This window comes from Macrobrachium nipponense, chromosome 6 (genome assembly GCF_015104395.2).
Source record: "Macrobrachium nipponense isolate FS-2020 chromosome 6, ASM1510439v2, whole genome shotgun sequence".
Classification (NCBI taxonomy): Eukaryota; Metazoa; Arthropoda; class Malacostraca; order Decapoda; family Palaemonidae; genus Macrobrachium; species Macrobrachium nipponense.
This window is the reverse complement of record NC_061108.1, coordinates 97,259,445-97,279,869: the sequence shown is the minus strand read 5'-3', so window position 1 is coordinate 97,279,869 and position 20,425 is coordinate 97,259,445. Positions and strand designations below refer to the sequence as shown.

The following is a 20,425-nucleotide window of genomic DNA, read 5'->3' as shown; positions in this document are numbered from 1 at the left end:
AAAATGCAAGGCTTGCTCCAAGGGTTTCCAATTTCTACCACAATCAGGCACGGTGTTTGTCTGCAAAGAGATGGGACACTGGCATAAGGCAGGGGGCACTCAAGGGCGAACGTTACACCCTACTTTCTTTCAATCAAAAGTTTACAGGCCACTCAGAGGGGGGGAAGGAAAATGACTGGAATTTACACGAAGAGAACTATTTCATTACTTGAATTTACTAGGGGATGTTTACTAGTATCACAAGGGGAGTAACCACAGCATTCAACCAAGATGGGGAGAATGAGAAGCTAAATAAAGGAAGGGGGGAGTCGCCTTGGAAAAATGGAAATGAAATACAAAGGTAAAGCAATTCCTTGGCTGTACTGGAATTTACTCTCACAGTACCTGGAAATCCTGGGCTGGAACGTCTTTCTCTCCTTGACGTTTCTGAGCACTATGGACATATAAAAATACTTTGGACTTTCCCAGAGGAGACAAAAGAGGCAAAGTGTGGTCTGCAGGGCGCGGTAGGGAGCTTCTGAGCACTCCGAGCTCCACCATAGTTCTGAGGCCGAGCCAGTGGCTTCTGCCCCTTTTAAAACTTTCTCCTGGTACGATCCGTCCTCGTCCCTGTGGGGGTAATTCCAACAGCCATTGGGAGAAGAGATAGCTTTTCTAGAGAATGCATGCTTTCAGTTCAAAGGGGCAACTTGCATATAGACAAGGGTGCCTGAAACTGGTAAAAGACCTTACTTTCCTTGGTTCTGGCTTAAAATCTTGAACAATATATATATTTATACCAGGTGAAGAGGCAAAACAGCTCAATACATCGGCTGCTTTATTGTTGCCAACGTTTCAAGACTATGGTCTCATTTTCAAGGCTTACAACCCGAGGTTCAGGTTGTAGGCCTTAGAAATTGAAAATGAGACCACAGTCTTGAAATGTTGGCAACAATAAAGCAACTGATGTATTGTGTTTTGCCTCTTCACCTGTTACATGATAGGGACTAGCCTTGACCTCTTATGGGATTATATATATATATATATATATATATATATATATATATATATATATATATATAATATATATATATATATAGACATATTAGTACTTCACAATCATATGAACCTTTTAAAAATAGAACTAATACAAATAATTTATGAAGAGTTTCAATTATCTCAGGAGAATAACCCAGACTCATGCAAATGCATATTCAATTTCAGTCAAATAAAACCTATGAATTCCTTGACGAATACAATAACTGCATCGAACTTCTCCCAATCTACAACAAACAACAATCATCCTGGCATATTTAGTCACTTCCCGCTCCAAATCAATTCAACCAAAATCAACTTTCAGAAAACGAGCCAATTTTTAATCGCGTTTCGGAACGAACGGGACCATGAAGCTTTTGTTTACATTGGCGCCCCTTTCGTCGCTGCTGCTGCTGCTTCTTCAATCCCCCAATGGGATCGCGGGGCAAAGGTGCTTGAGTGCCTATACATGTCTTCAAGAGAATAGAGGTGTTCCTCAGGACGCTAACCTTAGGAATATCTTGAATCTTGACCTCCCTTTTAAAGGTAAGGAAATAAAATCATTATTATAGTAAATTAGATTAGACAGTTAATTTGTTTTTTACTTCAAATAAAGGGAATTAATTCATTTTTTCTATTGAGTAAAAAAACAACAAGAGTATTTTAGAGCTGAGGTAGAGTCAAGATTAAACCACAATGCCTTTGTTAACTTTATCATGAAATAGGCACATGGTGGTCAGCTGCCTGCTGTTGGCTACAGCCAAGGTGAAGTGTATGAGGCTAGTAACATCACCCCAAAAGACTTTGCCAAATACTGAAAAGATTGTGTATATATATATATATATATACATATATACATATATATATATATATAATATATATATATATTATATATATATATCTATATATATATATATATATATTATATATATACAAACAATCTTTTCAGTATTTGGCAAAGTCTTTTGGGGTGACGTTACTAGCCTCATACACTTCACCTTGGCTGTAGCCAACAGCAGGCAGCTGACCACCATTTCCAGGTAGCTCCCCTGACCTTAATGTGTGTGAAAACACTGGTAATATCTTTAAGGATTGTGTTGAAGCATGCACAATGAAGTATGATGGACCAAGCCTCGACGACCTGCGAAGCGAGGTGACAGAAGTGCACAGGGAAATGGAGTTCGATTCTCAGCGTTTCTGTGATTTACTGAAATCATATCCCTCAAGAATGCAGACTGTGGTACAAGCAGATGGAAACCACACAAAATCGCAAAAAAAGCTGAGACTCGAACTCCATTTCCCTGAACACTTCTGTCACCTCGCTTCGCAGGTCGTCGAGGCTTGGTATAGTTCATTGTGCACGCTTCAACACAATCCTTTAAGATATTACCAATGTTTTCACACACATTAAGGTCAGGGGAGCTACCTGGAAATTGACTTGACGAGAAGAAATCAATACCACTGTTTCAAAGCAGCTCCTGTGTCTGATTTCCTCCGAGTCATTCGCCATGGCTGTATCTAACTCCGTCACTCAGTCTGAAAATACAAGAAATGTAAAATGAAAAATAGCTGAATAGAAACTTAATATGATGTACTTGGAGATAGGCTATAGCAGAAAACTTCATAACTTTCCATTTGTTCTGTGGAGGGGGCCTCTAATTTCGAAACACCCGGTACATATACTTATCTAATATACACATATTAATATATAGTATATATATAAAATATACATATATATGTTTAATTTTAAATCAGAAGAAATAAAAAAACGTTATGATTGTACGAACAAAGTTACAGCCACGAAGGAAAATTGAAACACTGGAGATGCTAAGTACTTTCATCTTATTACCAAGATATGGTTACAGCAACTAAAGATATACAGAAGCAAGGGCCTATATAAATGGTGGGTATAAGTAATAAGGGAATACATAAAGTTCGGGAGGTCACAGAACAGTCAGCAGATTATAAAAAAAAATCTATTTATTGGTAATCCTCTTTATTCCATCTTTCAATTCCTTCTGGAACATGTTTTACGACCGGGTCAAAAGAAAATCATCCTTGACTTACATAAAAATTATTCACCCAGGAACTTGTTAGAATTGTTTTTATTCAGTTAACCTGGGTGAATAATTTTCATGAAAGTCAAGGATTACTTTCTTTTGACCCAGTCATAAAACATATGTTGCAAAAGGAACTGAGAGATAGTAGATTTCGACTTTTGTCTGCTAACCGTTCTGTGATATCCCAAACTTTTTGTATTCCTTTATGACTTGTACCCACCATTTACATTGGCCTTTGCTTCTGCATATCTTTAGTTGCTATGACCAGGTCTTGGTAATAGGACGAAAGTACTTAGCATCTCCAGTGTTCCAATTTTCCTTCATGGCTTTAACTTTGTTCATATATACATACATACATACATACACACATACACACACACGCACGCACACACACACACACACACACACACACACACACACACATATATATATATATATATATATATATATATATATATATATATATATATCGGTAATCATAAAAGAAACATTTCGCACATAAACTTAGTGCATCATCAGTCTATAAAATTAAAATATACTCATTAAAAATATTATAAATGACAGTACAATAAAAATAAAAAAAATTAAATAAAAAACTTAATAGTTAACTTTACCTTAAAAAAAAAAGTCATAAGAATTGTGTCAATAGTAAAAGAGAGACCCAGTGCCTAACAACCTGTTAGAGTGGAGAAGGAAGAACGAATGACCAAGACTGCAGACCTACCCAAGACTTTAGTTATGCTAGATGTAGAGGAGCAGCAGACACGGAGTTTAAAAACGGAACTAGCGGTTTAATGTATAAAGATAAGGATGGTGAGGTAGTTACTGTGGCTTGTACCACCAATAATAGAAAAATGTTTCTTATCGACTTGATTCCTGCATATGGACTCATAGTTCCTAATATTACAGAATTCAGGTTTGCTAATTCTCTATCCCGTTCTGAAACTATATCCCATGTGAAAGCAATATCATCTGCAACAACCTTCGGTAAGAACCAACTTAAATACCGGAACATCCCGGGCACTTAAATTTGTAAATAATGTTGGATCACCTGAAGGTCGGCAGTTTGTCTATGTGGTTGAAAAATATGATAGGGATAAGATGCATATTAAGGCAGCCAAACTCTAATACGTTTTACTTTACTTAAAAAACTTATTATATGAGATAAAAGGGATGGTAGCTAATTGTTTTTTCTTTTCTTCATTGTAAGAGGGAGTCGACTTAAAATTTTTTTGTGAAAGCAGTCTGTTAATAATTTTATAAACCAAATTGTCTGGTTATGAGTTCTGTGAAAAGAAACTTGCTTAAAACTCTATTTCATTGTGAAAAGGGACCAGCTTGAAGATTAACGGATAGCCCTGTAAACCATATTGTAAATGGAGTTCGATTTAAAATTCTTAAAACATGAACTATAAAAATTATTGGCAAGTTCCGTGTAGGATTTTTTCCTGTATACCAACGTGGTAAATTCCCCATTATCTCTACTGACTAATTTCTAAGAAAGGCAGAATTGTTACTTTCATTTTCCAAATTAAATTTCATATTTTGATGTGTGTTGATATAATCTAGGAACTTCTCCTTTTACCAAGGTTCTTTGAATAACATGAAAGTGCCATCGACATATCGTCTATAGTATGCGGGTTAACACACATCTGGGCAGTTAAGTTAAAAAAAGTTTCTTCTAAAGAAGACATGAAAATGTTAGCAAACACGGGTCCCAAAAGGGAACCCATAGCAACTCCGTCCACCTGCGAGAAAAGTTGACAGTTGAAAATAAACATAGTCTTGCCCAAAAAGCTCAAGAAGCGACTTGAAGAGTTGTCTGTTAAAAGCGTGAAAAGTTATATGATCTTCGTAACCAATCTTATCTAAAATCATCTTAATAGTTTCATTTACAGGAACTTTTGTAAAGAGTGATTCTACATCAAAACTGGTCATATGTAGATCACCATCCTGTAACTATTTGTTCTGGGAACTCGTATCCATTTTTCAGTGAGATTTGGTTATAAGCGAATTCATTAAGTAAAGTAACTAGATATTTAGATATTGAATAGGCTGGACTATTGTACTCTGCCATAATAGGTCTCATGGGAACATCGTCCTTTTAGGGAGACCATGTAAAATAATAAATGAAGAGCCTGTTACAAATAGTTTTTGGTAAGTGGTTTCATCTAAAATGCCCTCATTTTTATATTTTTTTGAGAATCTGTTAATTTTATCCTCCCTCTTCTAAATTTCTAACAAATTTTGTTCACCGAGAGACTGAAATTTGGAGTTATCTGCAAGATAGTGACTAACCTTATCAATATATTCCTGCTTATTAAGCAGTAAAACACCTTTACCTTTATCAGGTCTGGAAGTGATTAGATCTTCACGTTTACCTAGATTCTTAAGTGTATTCAGATCTCTTTTTTAAGAACGGCGTCCAAGACAATTTCAACTTCGTAGGGTCTTATGCTGCAAGAAAGATATACATACATGTCATCACGTCTGATAAGGGACTTTTGCTTCGATTGAGTGTCTTTGTTGAGCATACGTTCATGACTGGTTTCATACTCGTACATCTTTGCCGAATAGCACGTGGAGATTTCACGGTTTTTCTGTAAAGTTACATCATATTAGAAGCTTCTAGAAAGATTGCATAATCTTTTGCAAGCCTAAACGTTTTGTGTGATATCCACTGTTCAGTTTTCGTGCGAAGAGAAATATTTATTCAGACCTAAATCCTCATAGCATTTAGATCTCTCTCTCTCTCTCTCTCTCTCTCTCTCTCTCTCTCTCTCTCTCTCTCTCTCTCTCTCGCCATACTTGATATTAACGTAACGTAAAGATTTATACTTAGACATCGGTCACTCGTGAATTTTAGATTTTGGATTTCTTAGAGTTATTCAGTATTGGAATCTGAACAAACATTGTACAAGTGTGTAACGGCGCCTTTTCTTTTGAGAAATATTGTGAATTGGTGAAATTGTGAAACGCGCTTCAGCAGAAAGAAAATTGGTACCAAGGTAATGTTATATAGTCTTTATTAGTTGTAACTAATAGTTACAATGGTTTAGAGAACTAATAGTTACAATGGTTTGGTGAAAGTTTAAATTTTTACACATTGCAAATTTTTATGTTTTGTGTTTGTTTCAATTGAAGTGATTCTTGTGCATTTATCCATTTTCTTGTTGAAGTGATTTTTTTTTGTGTGTGCATTTATCTATTTTTTCTTATTGAAGTGTGTGTTTTTATTTTATATTCAGTGTGATTAGTGCTTTTTGCAATTTTGGTATTTTACACCTTTTTCTGTGTTTTCATTTGCGCTCACAATTTAATTAACTTAGTTGTTTTCATTACTTAATCATTGCACATTTAATTGAATTTAACACATGAATTAATTTGCATTTACTTAGAATTCTTTTCAAGTTTTGTTGTTGTTTAGCCCTTGTGAATTAATTCCCAAATTTTAATTATTGCCTAACACTTTTGAATTTCGATTCAATTAATTTTCTTGAATTTTGTGATAAACTAATTTTGATTTAATTTTATTAATTCAATTCAAGAATTAATTAAACTTTACTTTGTTTTCAAGTAACAGTAATTTTCCATGATAATGTGAATTTCACTTATAAATTTTGAGTTTGATAATAAATTTTTGTATTTTAAATTTTTATAAGTGTTTTCTTTTTCACCAGTATAAGTAAATAATTGTATGATTTGTATAAGTAGAAACCTAGAGTGGTAATTGAGCTGTTTTCCTTCAATTTACTTGAAGTGAGTTAGAACCAGGGAAGTACTCAGACTTCTGAAATCAGGGAAATACTTTGACTTTTAAAGTTATTGATGGAGTGATGCCCTTTAATTAATTTAATTGCATATGAGATTATCTCACACCTGTTTCAATGAACTTAGTCTGATTTCCTGCAATACTGGTAAGTTGTTTAAGGGATCACTGTTGCCTTTAGAGTATTCAGTCGTTTAGTACCTGTGGTGAAGATTCAGGTGTCTGGCTGTTGTAAGGTAACAATTAATGATTGGCAAGTGTAGTAACCAGATACTTGGTACTTCATCACAATATATATATATATATATATATATATATATATATATAATATATATATATATCTTAAAAAAAGGTGTGGTAATGTATTGTTAATCTCTGCTTTTTCCGGTTAGAGACAGAGGCGCATAGTGATAAGCGCTTGGCTCCTCGAAGAATGCTCAAATGAAAAACAGCCAGGAATGGTGACCTATGCGACCTGAGGTTGGCGACGCCTCAGAGATCACATGGTTGGATCATGCGGCTGCCCGTTGTTGCTAGGTACTCCGCAAGGCGTGTCTATGTGTGTGTGTTTGTAGCGTATGATGTATGGGCCTTGGTGATAAGTGATGCAAAGACGAGAGGACATTCTTTGATTGCTTGTGTCATTGTGCAGAACACACCTGGAGTATGTTTGAGAACGCCCTTGTTAGATTAATACGAGACTTTGGAAAAGTTACCCTTTGAAGCGAAAAGAGAAAGAGAAGTGTAGTGCGTACACATTCATTTTAATTAACTTTTACATGTGGAGTGGTGTAATAAACATGTCTCTTTATTTCAGATGGGTTCATGTCACCATATAAGAGAATGGGTTTTCTAAGACTTTAATGATAATTAAAATGGCATAGTTAAACCTGGTTCAGGAGAGGAAAATGTCAGTTTACGGTTTTTTGGGGGTCAGACTTTATTCTTTTAACTCCACTTTTATGTATTCATTTTGTTCCATTTAATGTTAGCTAATTTGGGAAATAAAAAGTATATTTTTGTATCTACGGGGATTCATTAGCCCAGTTTACATTTTTAGCTAATGCCAAAACGATGTGCAACGAACGAAGTAGGTGAAGTTGCCTGTTTGTTTAATTTGTTTAAACGAGTGTCCTTTGGTCCTAAAAACTCGTTTAATAGTTGGTGGCAGCGTTAAAAGGTTTTTGTAGGCCGTAGGTACGCTTCTGAAGAGACTATAGATTAGGCATATTTTTTGGAAGAAGGTTTGTATTATGTCACGGCAACTCGCATTATTGTTGATTGTAGATACTCGGGGGTGTGGCTGTGTATCTCTGTGTGTGCCAGCCAGTCTTTCTAGCAACGGTTTGTGTGAAGTCGTGTCTCAGGGTTTCAGAAAGGTGAAGTGTAATTTTTGGCATATTAAAGTGTTTACAGGGTATCGTGAATAAATTACGTGCATTTGCAATGGGTAAACAAGTTCTGGTCCCAGTTCTATGAAGACGTGAGTGTATAATTTTATATTTCCTTTCCTTTCTTTTTGTTCTCTTTTTATTGGTGATAATTTGCTAATAAGTGTTTTATTTTGATGTCCCTCGAGATTCAGTGGACATTAGTGGTTTTATGGTAAGATATACGGGGAAATTAGTACTGTGGGTTACGCCCTGGAGAGAGAGAGAGAGAGAGAGAGAGAGAGAGAGAGAGAGAGAGAGAGAGAGAGAGAGGCAACCGTGCGAATGGATGCTGAATGAAGCGGTTTTCTCTCGAACTTTTTTTTTCCTTCTTTTTCTTCTCCCTTTTTTTTTGTTCCCAGTGCGACCTTGTATTTCATATTAACAGCTGTTATGGTGGTTTGCTGGGTGCGGTGCATGTTTATTTTCAACTTTTATTGGTGTATGATTATTATTAATTTTTCTAGATTGGGATTTGTGCGTGCATAAATATATTAATGTTTCTAAGATCGGGGAAGATCGTGAGGTATAAGGGTTTTCGTAAAGAGAGCAAAATGGCTGAGGCAAGTGGTATGCAAACTCTGCTTCACCGGATTACAAATGTTAATGCGTGTGTGAGCCCATTCCTCGGGGTTGTGGATGGAGTTCTTTCACAACCGGTGCAAATTTTTATTAAAGGGGTGAATAATTATTTAAGGGCCTAATGGATTACAGATGATATAGAGGCGTTCACAGAGGTGTAAGCCATGTTAGATTTCAATAAGGGGGATCTTTCCTTTCACTGTCAAAGCTTTCAGTATGCAAAATGCTGGTCATGGTCTGATTTGCAAGCATTTTTAAGAGCAGCTTATGGCTCAAAGGAACATGGGATATGGTGAGAGATTTCAGAGGGCTATACAAAAATTGAAAACCTCTAAGTGGGTTAACAGCGGTAGTGTCTCACTTGACAATTTACATAAACTGATCCATTTTGTGATGCTATTACACGATGTACCGGACGCAATAGTGGACAGTTTTGATGAAGAGATTGAACCTACATCAGACAAAGAATTAATTTATGCCCAAATTCAGAAACATGTCTAAATGTCCCACCGTAGATAGTACATTTCTTAATGGGACCTGTCCGGGAAATAGAGTGAAAAGAGACAGAATTTTCTTCTCCCCATTTGTGTGCAAAGGTACAATATAAGATTGATCGATCAAAGGCAACAGCAGTTGCGTTGCTACAATTGTAATAAACCAGGGCACCTAAAGAGAGTGTGTAAAGTCAAATATTGTGGAATGTGTAAGAGTGTGGATCACTATTGGCAAACTTGTGAGTCTCAGATACGGAAAGATGCGAGACCTACACCTCAAAGTTCTGGGAGTTATTAAACGAGAACTTCCCAGGCAGGTCACTTAAGAGGGCAAAGGGATCGGCGAAATTTTTGGAAAGCTGATCAACAAAGAGGGTACAGATGATTTGTACGTGCCATTGTGGTCTCGTGGGGGATGCCCCAGAGCCCCGACCTATAGTTTATGGAACAGTGGAGGATGTTGATATCCCGGTATTTATTGATACCAGTTCAAGTATTAACCTGATGGATCATAATTTGTATCAATCCATGTTCTCCCATTACCCTTTGAAACCCTCAATGGAGACGATGTGTGATGTGCAAGCCCATAGATTAAACACCCTGGGTTGTGTTAGAATAAGGTTTACTCTCGGTGATAGTGTTAATAGAATCATTTTTGGTTATAAAAGGGGTTGCGTTGGGCAACAGACTTTTGCTGGGTCATCCTGCATGTAGGAGACACAAGATTTCGGCCCATGCAGGTGTTAGTGGTATAATGGTTGGAATACCTGGTGTTTTTCTTCCTTATGAGGACGTAATTGGAACTGAGGATATGGAGATTATTGAAAAAGGGGGTGCGTTTGGCGGTGCTAATGGTGATGATACTGGGGACATGGAGGAGTGGTAATATCAAAACCCACACTGATGATACAGGGAATAACTGCAGTGATATTAAACAAGATATTGGGGGCCATGGTGGTAATAATTTTGGTGAATGTGACAATGGCATTATGGGTGGGGATACTGATACTAATATTGATATTATTGCTGATACTAACAATGGGGTTAATGTAATGAGAACCACAGGTGGTGATATTTATGGGATCGTGGAACAGGGAGGTACTAACCACAAATATAAATTTGTTTTATCAGAGGATGTTGTTTTAATGCCAGGTTCAAAGACTATGGTAAAAGTCAAGTTGAGGGAAGTGAAAAAGCCCGCGGATGTGTGCGTAGTTGAGGACAGTGAGGAATGAAGAGGGATTAATAGCACGGCATCAGTGAACAGTGTATCAAACACTGGTGTTACATGGGTAGAATTACTGAACTGTAATGATACAGTTAGTACTTCCCTGTTTCACGATCCCATAAATATCACCACCCGTGGTTCTCATTACATTAACCCCATTGTTAGTATCAATAATAATATCAATATTAGTATCAGTATCACCACCCATAATGCCATATGTGGTAGATCTCCAAGATTGGAGTAATGACAGTGGTTCAGTGGCTATTGTAGAGGGGAAATCTGAGTTTTCAGAGGCAGGAATGCAATCAAGGAAGCGAATATTTAGAGAACATTTAGCTAATGCGGATTATAGTGAGCATGTTGAAGCGGTAAGCTAGCTCTTGGCAGAATTTGGGGATACAGTAGCCTTACAAGGTGATAAAAAAATCAGAGAACAGGTAGAGAAAGAGGTCAATAAATGGGAAGAGGAAGGAATCATTAGGCCTATGTGTCTCCATACAACTTTCCTCTGTTAGCAGTGCCTAATAAGGATGGTTCTGTCCGTGTATGTGTCGATTTTCGACGTTTAAATGAAAAAACAATCCCTGACTGGTATCCAGTTGCGTGCATACCAGATCTTTTTGTAGAAATCGGGGGACATAATATTTATAGCTCAATTGATTTAGCGCAGGGTTTTCTGCAGGTCCCTCTTAGTGAGAGTAGTAAGGAATATACGGCTTTTTCAGTGCCCAAGGGACACTATGAATTTACGTGGATGTCGTTTGGTTTATCGGGCAGTCCAATGACTTTTACCAGGTTGGTGAACACAGTTTTGCATGGGTTATTGGGTAAAAATGTTTTTGTATACATGGATGACATATTAGTCGCAACAGACACAATCGCGCAACACCTGGAAGTGCTTAAGGATGTACTTAGGAGGCTTAGATTAGCAGGGTTGAAAATTAAGCTAGCTAAGTGTTCGTTCTTGAAAAAACAAATCACATATTTAGGCCATGTCATATCCAAGGAAGGGTTTAGAGTAATCGACGATAAAGTCAAAGCAATAGCGAATTTTAGCATCCCGAGATCAAAGAAAGAAAATTAAGTCATTCCTAGGTATTGCCGGTTTCTTTCGTAGGTTTGTGAAAGGGTTTTCTTACATAGCAGCTCCCCTAACAGATATATTTTGGGAAGACATTCAATCAATGGGGGAAACCCGAGTGATAGTTTTCAAAAACGAACGTAAGGACACGTTAATGAATCCCCCAGTTCTGAAATTTCCAGATTTCAGCAAACCATTCATAATAGTGACTGATGCCAGTCAGGAGGGTATAGGTGCTTGTCTTATGCAAAAGTTTGCTGGGAAATTCAATCCAATAGCCTTTTATAACAGGAAGTTTAGGACAAAGGGCAGCAATGAAAGATCAATGGCTACCATAGATAACGAAGCCTTTGCAATAGTATCAAGTTTGGCTCATTTTAAAATGCTACTGATGGGGAATAAAGTAGAAGTCCTTACAGACCACAAGCCATTATTGGATCTTTTTAATAAGCCCGATTTGTCGCCTAAAAGAGCTCGGTGGTTTCTAACTATCAGAGACTTCGACGCAAAGCTCAAATATATAGAACACAAATTAAATGTAGTAGCGGATGCCCTTAGTAGAAGTTCTTATGACACGGAAGGATTTCAAGTTGTGCTAGTCACTAGGGATTCTATAAAATGGGATATGGGTCTCATACAGCAAAGGCAGGATGAAGATGAAATTTTGGCAGACGCAAAAGCGTTTCTTAGAGGGGAATTAGTCGGGAAACGTTACAAGTTACCTTTTCCGGGTTTAGAGTTAGAGGGTAATCTATTGGCCAGGAAAATTAAATATAAACTGAGAACCAGTGAAAGTAAAGGAGACACGACACAGATCGTAATTCCGGAAGTCCTAATTCCAGTGGTTTTGGATATAGTACATTGCAGGTTTGGTAGTCCACACTTGGGGATAGAAAAACGTATAATGAGGTGGGCGCTAAATATATTTGGAAAAACATGGGGAAAGATGTGGAAAATTTGGTAAAAACTGTACAGTATGCAATGCTTGCAAACCTGCAAGGATAACTTCCTGCAAATTAGGGTCATATCCGATACCTTTTCAGAGAATACATATTAATATCCTAGGAAATTTTTGTAAATCTAGATATGCGAATAAGTACTTGTTAGTAATAATAGATGATCTTATGAGGATAGTAGAAATTTTTCCATTTAAACATAAAACAGCTGAAGAAGTAGCTATAGCATTTTTCAATGGCATCAATTGTAGATATGGCTCACCCGAGGTTTTATTGACCGACAATGGCAGAGAATTTGAAGACAAAACTTTAGAATGTTTGGCGGAAGTCATGGGGATACAGAAAGTAACAATTATTCTATACAGACCTGAAGCTAATGGGTTGTGTGAACAAGCAAACAGGAAAGTGCTCAAAGCTCTCAGGAAGACTGTAGGTGGTAATGATAAAAACTGGGATAGATATATTAATGTTGTTAGACATAATATTAACACTAAGGTTAGTGATTCCATTAAAATGTCTCCATTTGAAGCTTTGTTTTGTTGCCCAGCACGAGGCACATTCGATCTGTTAACTATACCTCATCATGGGGAAGATATAATTGAAGCATTAATATCTACAGCGAGAGAGAGACATGCTTGTCTCCGCCGTTATCTCGAGGCCACGACCCGAGAAATGGTAGAAAGAAGTAATAGCAGAACATCTGATCCTAAGATCAATGTTGGAGACAAGGTATTTCTGAAAATCAACATGAGAAATGAACTAAATTACAAATTGGGTACCAAATTTGAGGGTCTTTTTAGAGTCGTTGAGGAAAAGACTGGAAACAGATTTATAGTCTTAGAGGAAAAAACAGGTCGGTCAAAATTAACCAATATATCAAAACGGAAAAGAGTTGGTTGTGGTAACTAATATAATGTTGCGCAGTTGCATTTTTTTCTGGTTTTGCAAATTGATGGTGAAATGTGTTTAATGTTTTTTTTTCTTTCATTTCTTCTACTATTTTTCTTATTATGCGGAAACTGCGGCGATTTGGCATAAAAACCAGAGGTAATTATTTCACATGGAAAATCGGGTTGAAAAGTATGGCAAATTTCTGTTAAGTTGAGAAATATTATGACAAGCCTGTGGTGGTTTCTGTGCATATGGGTTTATTGGGGCTGAATTTTTGCGGTTTTTTGGGTGGTGAATTTTTGGGTCTGATTTTTTTTTTTTTTTTTTTTTTTTTTTTTTGGTTTTTTTTTTTTTTTTTTTTTTTTTTTTTTTTTTTTTTTTTTTTTTTGTTTTTTTTTTTTTTTTTTTTTTTTTTTTTTTTTTTTTTTTTTTTTTTTTGCAGTGATCTGTGGTTTTACGAGCCGAGAGGTGGGTATTGTGGTACTTTTGGTTTTAAGGGTCCCTGTGAAGAAGTTGTATTTTTATATTCACCGGTGGTTATATTTGGCGGTATATAATGGTTGAATTGTGGTTTTCTGTGGTTTATATCCCAATGAGGTGGGTATATGGTTTTATATACTTGTGGCAGTATCGTGAATGAGTTATGTTTTCAAGGACAATTTCTGGGTACCTTTGTGGATGTCCTAAGGATAATTTTGTGGAATATGGTTATATAGTATCAGTAAAGAATTTATGGGCCATTTGGTGAATAATGATTTCTGAGGTTGCAAATCTGACTAGATAAATCTAAAGTGTGATTTGTGCACATTAGGTATTCACAGGTGGATTAATGCTGATAATGCTGTGATGAGACCGGTTGCTGATTTTTCCTTTCGGAGTTGATTACTCGTAGATTTGCACTGTTTTCAGGGATGTCGATTATGACATTCCATAGGGATGAATGTAAGGGGTCAATTCCGGTCGATGGGATATGTTGCGGCAGCAAATTCCGTAACGATACATACTGCGTTTATGTGGAAAAGCATTGGATTATATATATATATATATATATATATATATATATATATATATATATATATATATATATATATTTTTCTCACCGTGTACATTTTGTAATGGGAAAAGTTCAATTATCATTATTTTTCTTCCTACAAGGGATATTTGTAATCGGGGTTAAGCTTTACATAGCATTTCTATTTTAGACAGGAGGTAGAATTTATAGGGGTATATGTGTCAGATAGAAGGGGTATTCGGCATTATATTTGATGGAGGTTAACTATATAAACAGTACAGGGGTTTTGCTGTATAAAAATTATGGGGGTTTTTGATATTATATTTGTCAGATATGGGATTAGTTGTGAGGATTCAAAGGGTAAAAATCATATTTTGTTTAGTGAGAAATTTTTAATAATTGACTATGAGATTGGGTATATCAGTTAATGACAGATTCGTGTGGTAAAGCAAGACTTTAGTTATTGTATGAGCATGTAGAATTTTCAAATACGGACGCACAATGACTTTAAAGAATTCCCAACTTCACGCAATGGTGACGACGGAAACAGCTTTCTATAGTACCAGAGGTCGAATCTACACACGAGCGGCGATGTTATGGATCACCTTTGCAATGAACGAGATGTCGTCGGTTGATCGTCTCAGGATATGTTCTAGGACAAATCAGGAGTCTACAATCTTCTATGAGGTGGGTGTGAGACACACTTACATGAGTCACAGGATATTTCGTTGACAACGAGGTGGTGGTTACAATTCCTTCATCGGAAGACGTTGAATCTACAGTTCGGCGACGGGGGTGTTGGATACACTTACAGGGGTCGCAGATGCTGAATAATGGCGCATGCTGAATTGTTTCGAGATGGTTCACGTGCTCAGCCTGGGTCTGCAATTATTTGGCAAAGGTGTTCGTGAAACACTTACATGGAACCACGAGGCGGCTCAAGTTCCACCTATCTTGGAGACGGTTACGGTCCCACCATTGGAGGATAATTACGAGGATGAATTCTTCTTCGACGAATGCTACACAGCCCCAGTGATTCCTGTTATGGTATCCATAGTGATGGTCGAAATGTGTTATAGGGTCTATCTTGCAAACATTATGAACCAGTATATACCAGTTGCTGATGTGGTGTGTGATGGGAGTGCACAAAAGACATAGGTGGCCGAGCCATCTTAAAAAAAGGTGTGGTAGTGAATTGTTAATCTCAGCTTTTTCCGGTTAGAGACAGAGGCGCTTAGTGATAAGCACTTGGCTTCTCGAAGAATGCTGAGATGAAAAACAGCCAGGAATGGTAACCTATGCGACCTGAGGTTATCAACGCCTCAGAGATCACATGATTGGATCATGCGGCTGCCCGTCGTTGCTAGGTACTCCGCAAGGCGTGTCTGTGCGAGTGTTCGTAGCGTATGATGTATGGGCCTTGGTGATAAGTGATGCAAAGAAGAGAGCACACTCTTTGATTGCTTGTGTCATTGTACAGAACACACCTGGAGGAGGTTTGAGAATGCCCATCACAAGGTAGAGTAATACGAGACTTTGGAAAAGTTACCCTTTGAAGTGAAAAGAGAAAGGGAAGTGTATTGCATCCACATTCATTTTAATTAACTTTTACATGTGGAGTGGTGTAATAAATATGTCTCTTTATTTCAGATGGGTTCATGGCACCATATAAAAGAATGGGTTCTCTAAGACTTTAATGACCATTAAAATGGCATAGTTAATCAGAAAGTGAGATTTTAAGGGGAGTGTTTATTTAAACCTGGTTCAGGAGAGGAAAATGACAGTTTACAGTTTTTTGGGGGTCAGACTTTATTCTTTTAACTCCACTTTAATGTATTCATTTTGTTCCATTTAATGTTAGCTAATTTGGGAAATAAAAAGTATATTTTTGTATCTACGGGGATTCATTAGACCAGTTTGCATTTTTAGCTAATGCCAGAACGATGTGCAACGAACGAGGTAGGTGAAGTTGCCTGTTTGTTTAATTTGCTTAAACGAGTGTCCTTTGGTCCTAAAAATTATATATATATATATATATATATAGATATATATAATATATATATATATATATATATATATGTGTGTGTGTGTGTGTGTATGTATATTTATATGTATATGTATACATACATACACACACACACACACACACACACACACACACACATATATATATATATATATATATATATATATATATATATATATATATATATATATATATATATATATATATATATATATATATATATGAGGGCCTCAGAACCACAAGGTGGTAAACGCCACTTTTTAAAAAATGAGTAAATTGCCCTCAAAGTCTAGCATTCATTACTCTGCTTCTAAGAAAGATATTGATTTAAACTAAGTTTCATATGAAAGCCCTACCCTTTATAAATTTTTGGTGAAAATTTAAAAAAAATTGTGGGGTGCGCTTGTGCGCTAGCATTCAAAATGTACGCCTAACTCCCCACATTTGTGTATATTTTCTTCATAACCAGCACTTAAACCATAATTAAATGTGTAAAAGGATAATAAAGTGTTATTATATTCGTGTTATAACAGCAATAGATGTAATAATAATAATAATAATAATAATAATAATAATAATAATAATAATAATAATAATAATAATATAATAATAATAATAATAATAATAATAATCAATAATAATAGCACTGATAATAATAATAATAATAATAATAATAATAATAATAATATTAAAAAAATATATAATATAAAAATAATATCAATAATAATGCTAATACAGTAATATTGGTTAATGATATTGATAATAATAATAATTGAAATAAAATGTGTACTCACCATGAAAATATTTTCGTGGTATAACAATCATGGATGTTATACTGATGATAATAATAATAATAATAATAATAATAATAATAATAATAATAATAATAGGAGAAATTTATAATAATATTATTAATGATAATAGCAAATAATAATGATAATACGGTAATATTAGTATTGATGATGTTGACCATGATAACATTCCATCATCATAATGTTTAGCCATTAAAATAATCATCACCAATATCATAATAATAATCAAAACAAAAAAATTATAGAAAAATAATACTACTACACTCACTACTACTTCTCTAAAAAAAAAAAGTAAATATTTTAATCTGTACTCACCATGAAAATACTGTACATCCGCTAAAGAACTTGAAAACAAGGGGAGGTGGGGAATGTAAACTGTGCAGTGATTGGCCGACACTTACGGCCGCCTTATGGGGAAAAATGCTGATTTGCTTAGAGCTGACTACCCGCTTAGTGACGCGCGCTCTCATTGGCTCACTCTTGAGCTGCGCACGTACTTCTTTGTGGTTCTAACTGAGCCCTTATGAGGCTGTAACCTCCGCGTGACACAACGTTCATTCATGTAGACAAAATCGATAATTCCTAATGCTCAAGTAGGGATTTCGACCTTTTTGAAACTCCTGAATAGCATAGAAATGCAACAAATAGACAGAGGAAACGTTGCCAAATCTACTGGTACGGCTAACTCAATATTGGTGGGGGTGGCGTTTACAACTCTGTGGTTCTGAGGCCCTCATATATATAATATATATATATATATATATATATAATATATATATATATATATATATATATATATATATATAATTGTGTGTGTGAGTATATTTGGTGCAGTAATTTTGTGATTAGAGCTGAGCTCACAGTCAAGATTGGTGTCTTGCTCCTGGCAAACCACCCAGTGTTAGATCCAACTACAAATGGACAGCAGCATCACCTACGAGTTATGTCAAGGTCATAGAGCTAGCAACCTCATCCCTACATATTTCCTAAGAACACCAATCCCTTAAAGGGGTTAAAGAGTGTAAAGAGAAAATATATACAAATTATTTTTTTCAGACACAACCTGGTTTATGAACGAGTTTAAGAGGCTGAACAGCAACGGAAATGTTACCAAGTCCTCAACTGCTTCTGAGCCGTCTGCATCATCAGATACTCTGCGTCTCGCAAACTTCTTTGACTGGGATAGTATCTTGAGCCTTCATAATGTCGAGGAAATGATTCGGTAAATGAATAAACTGTCAAATGAATAATGATCCGTAATGTAAAGATTTTCACTGGCATTCTTGATTCACAGTACTCTACAAACTCTATAATTTCTGTAGGGAATTTTGTTTGTTTCGACCTCAAAAATAATAACCTCTCTTACAACGATGCAAACGTCCAAATGCCGATGTCTTAATAAATCAACACCCTAATAACCAGAAGATAATTAAAAAGTGACAAAATGAAAAACACTCTAGCAACGCCAATACCAACCATTACCAAAACTTCCAAAATTCACCGACCTCAATTCCGGCAGAGAAGCTGAAGTCGAGGGCGAACGGAACTTCCTGCATCTCGAGAACCTGAAGCAGCTCATCCATGAGATGGGCATCGTGGTGTCCAAGGACGACCCGGCGTATAAACACAGCAGCGCCTTCGGCAGAACTGACGTCATATCTACTGAGAATTCCCTGGTTGGCTTCATGCTGGAGGAAAACACGAAGGTCTTCATAGAAAGGTGATTTATTCATGTTTGTTCTCGACTTTCTTTTGTTCTGGAATGAAGAGAGGTAGGGATGGGTAACTGATGGTCAGTGTATTTGCGGGGGGGGGGGGGCGGTCGCTGATATAGGGACTAACAATCGGACTTCTGAGTAAATAATGGCCATAAATGGTCAAAATATATAATAAGTACCCATTGTGTGTATATATATATATATATATCTATATATATATATATATATATATATATATATATATCTAATAAAAGGAGCCCATAAAAAACACCAAAATGTAGAGAGAAAAGTACTATATTTCAGAGACTGCTGTCTCTCTCTTCAGGTATATGAATGAGAAAAGTTTACAGAAAAGGTGGTATTTATACCAAGAGATTCGTCCACAAGTAAGCCAATTTAGGTCACCCCCGCTGATAATCTTCCTTTAATCTTCTTAAGCGTTGGTTGAATGAACACTGCGTCGACGATGTCCGATGTCCAATTCCCTTTTGAGATGTTCATACCTGCTTCTCTTTATTAAGGCCGATTCCATCATTTGACTCTTGTACCTGCAGTTGCTGCTATAAATTACACGTGACATATTCCAGTTTATTCTATGGTTATGTTCATTTATATGGTTGAAAATAGCCGAGTTCTGTTGTCCATACCTAACTGACCGTTTGTGTTGTATTAATCTCTGGGGAAGTGATTTACCTGTAAATCCGATGTAAGATTGGTCACAGTCCTGGCATGGGATCTCATATACCCCAGAGTCTTTGGGCGATGTCTTTTGTTGGACGTTAATCAGGGATTTGGCTAAGGTATTTGGGTAGGTAAATGCAAAAGGGTTGGATTTCCCAAGGGTGTGAGTTACTCTCTTAATCGTCTCCAGGTGGGGAATTTTTATTTTATTGTTGGGTGTGTCTCTGGTCTTGTCTTTAGGGGGTCGGTAGAAAATTACGTTTGCTTTTTGAATTGCTTTCTCAATTATATGGTCAGGATACTTTAAAGATGAAAGTTGCTTGCGAATTAGTTCAAATTCTTTTTCCAGGAAAATCTGGGGAACAAATTCGTAAGGCTCTTAAGAATAGGTTGCTAGCTACACCTATCTTGATAGTATTGTCATGATAGCTAAAGTAGTGAATATATGAAAGTGAGAACGTTTCGGTTTTCTGTATATGGTAAATTTGTATTCTGTCGTGTCTCTGATTATTAAAACATCAAGAAAAGGAATTTTGTTGTCTGTTTCCCATTCAACTTTAAATTTGATGCTGGGCACTAATGCGTTTAATTTTGAGAGGAATTCATTAAAATTACCCCACATTATTATCCCAAAATGTTAGTATGTCATCCACGTATCTCATCCACAGCAT

At 36.2% G+C, this 20,425-nt stretch overlaps 1 protein-coding gene across 1 annotated transcript; it reads left to right on the top strand.

Annotated features, from left to right (window-relative positions):
• Window positions 1-1,345: 1,345 nt before the first annotated feature.
• Window positions 1,346-19,106, top strand: LOC135216178 (uncharacterized). Its single transcript, XM_064251311.1, has 3 exons — window positions 1,346-1,560; window positions 18,412-18,577; window positions 18,875-19,106. The coding sequence occupies exons 1-3, from the start codon at window positions 1,383-1,385 to the stop codon at window positions 19,077-19,079; spliced, it is 549 nt and encodes a 182-aa protein (XP_064107381.1). The 5' UTR covers window positions 1,346-1,382; the 3' UTR covers window positions 19,080-19,106.
• Window positions 19,107-20,425: the final 1,319 nt, after the last annotated feature.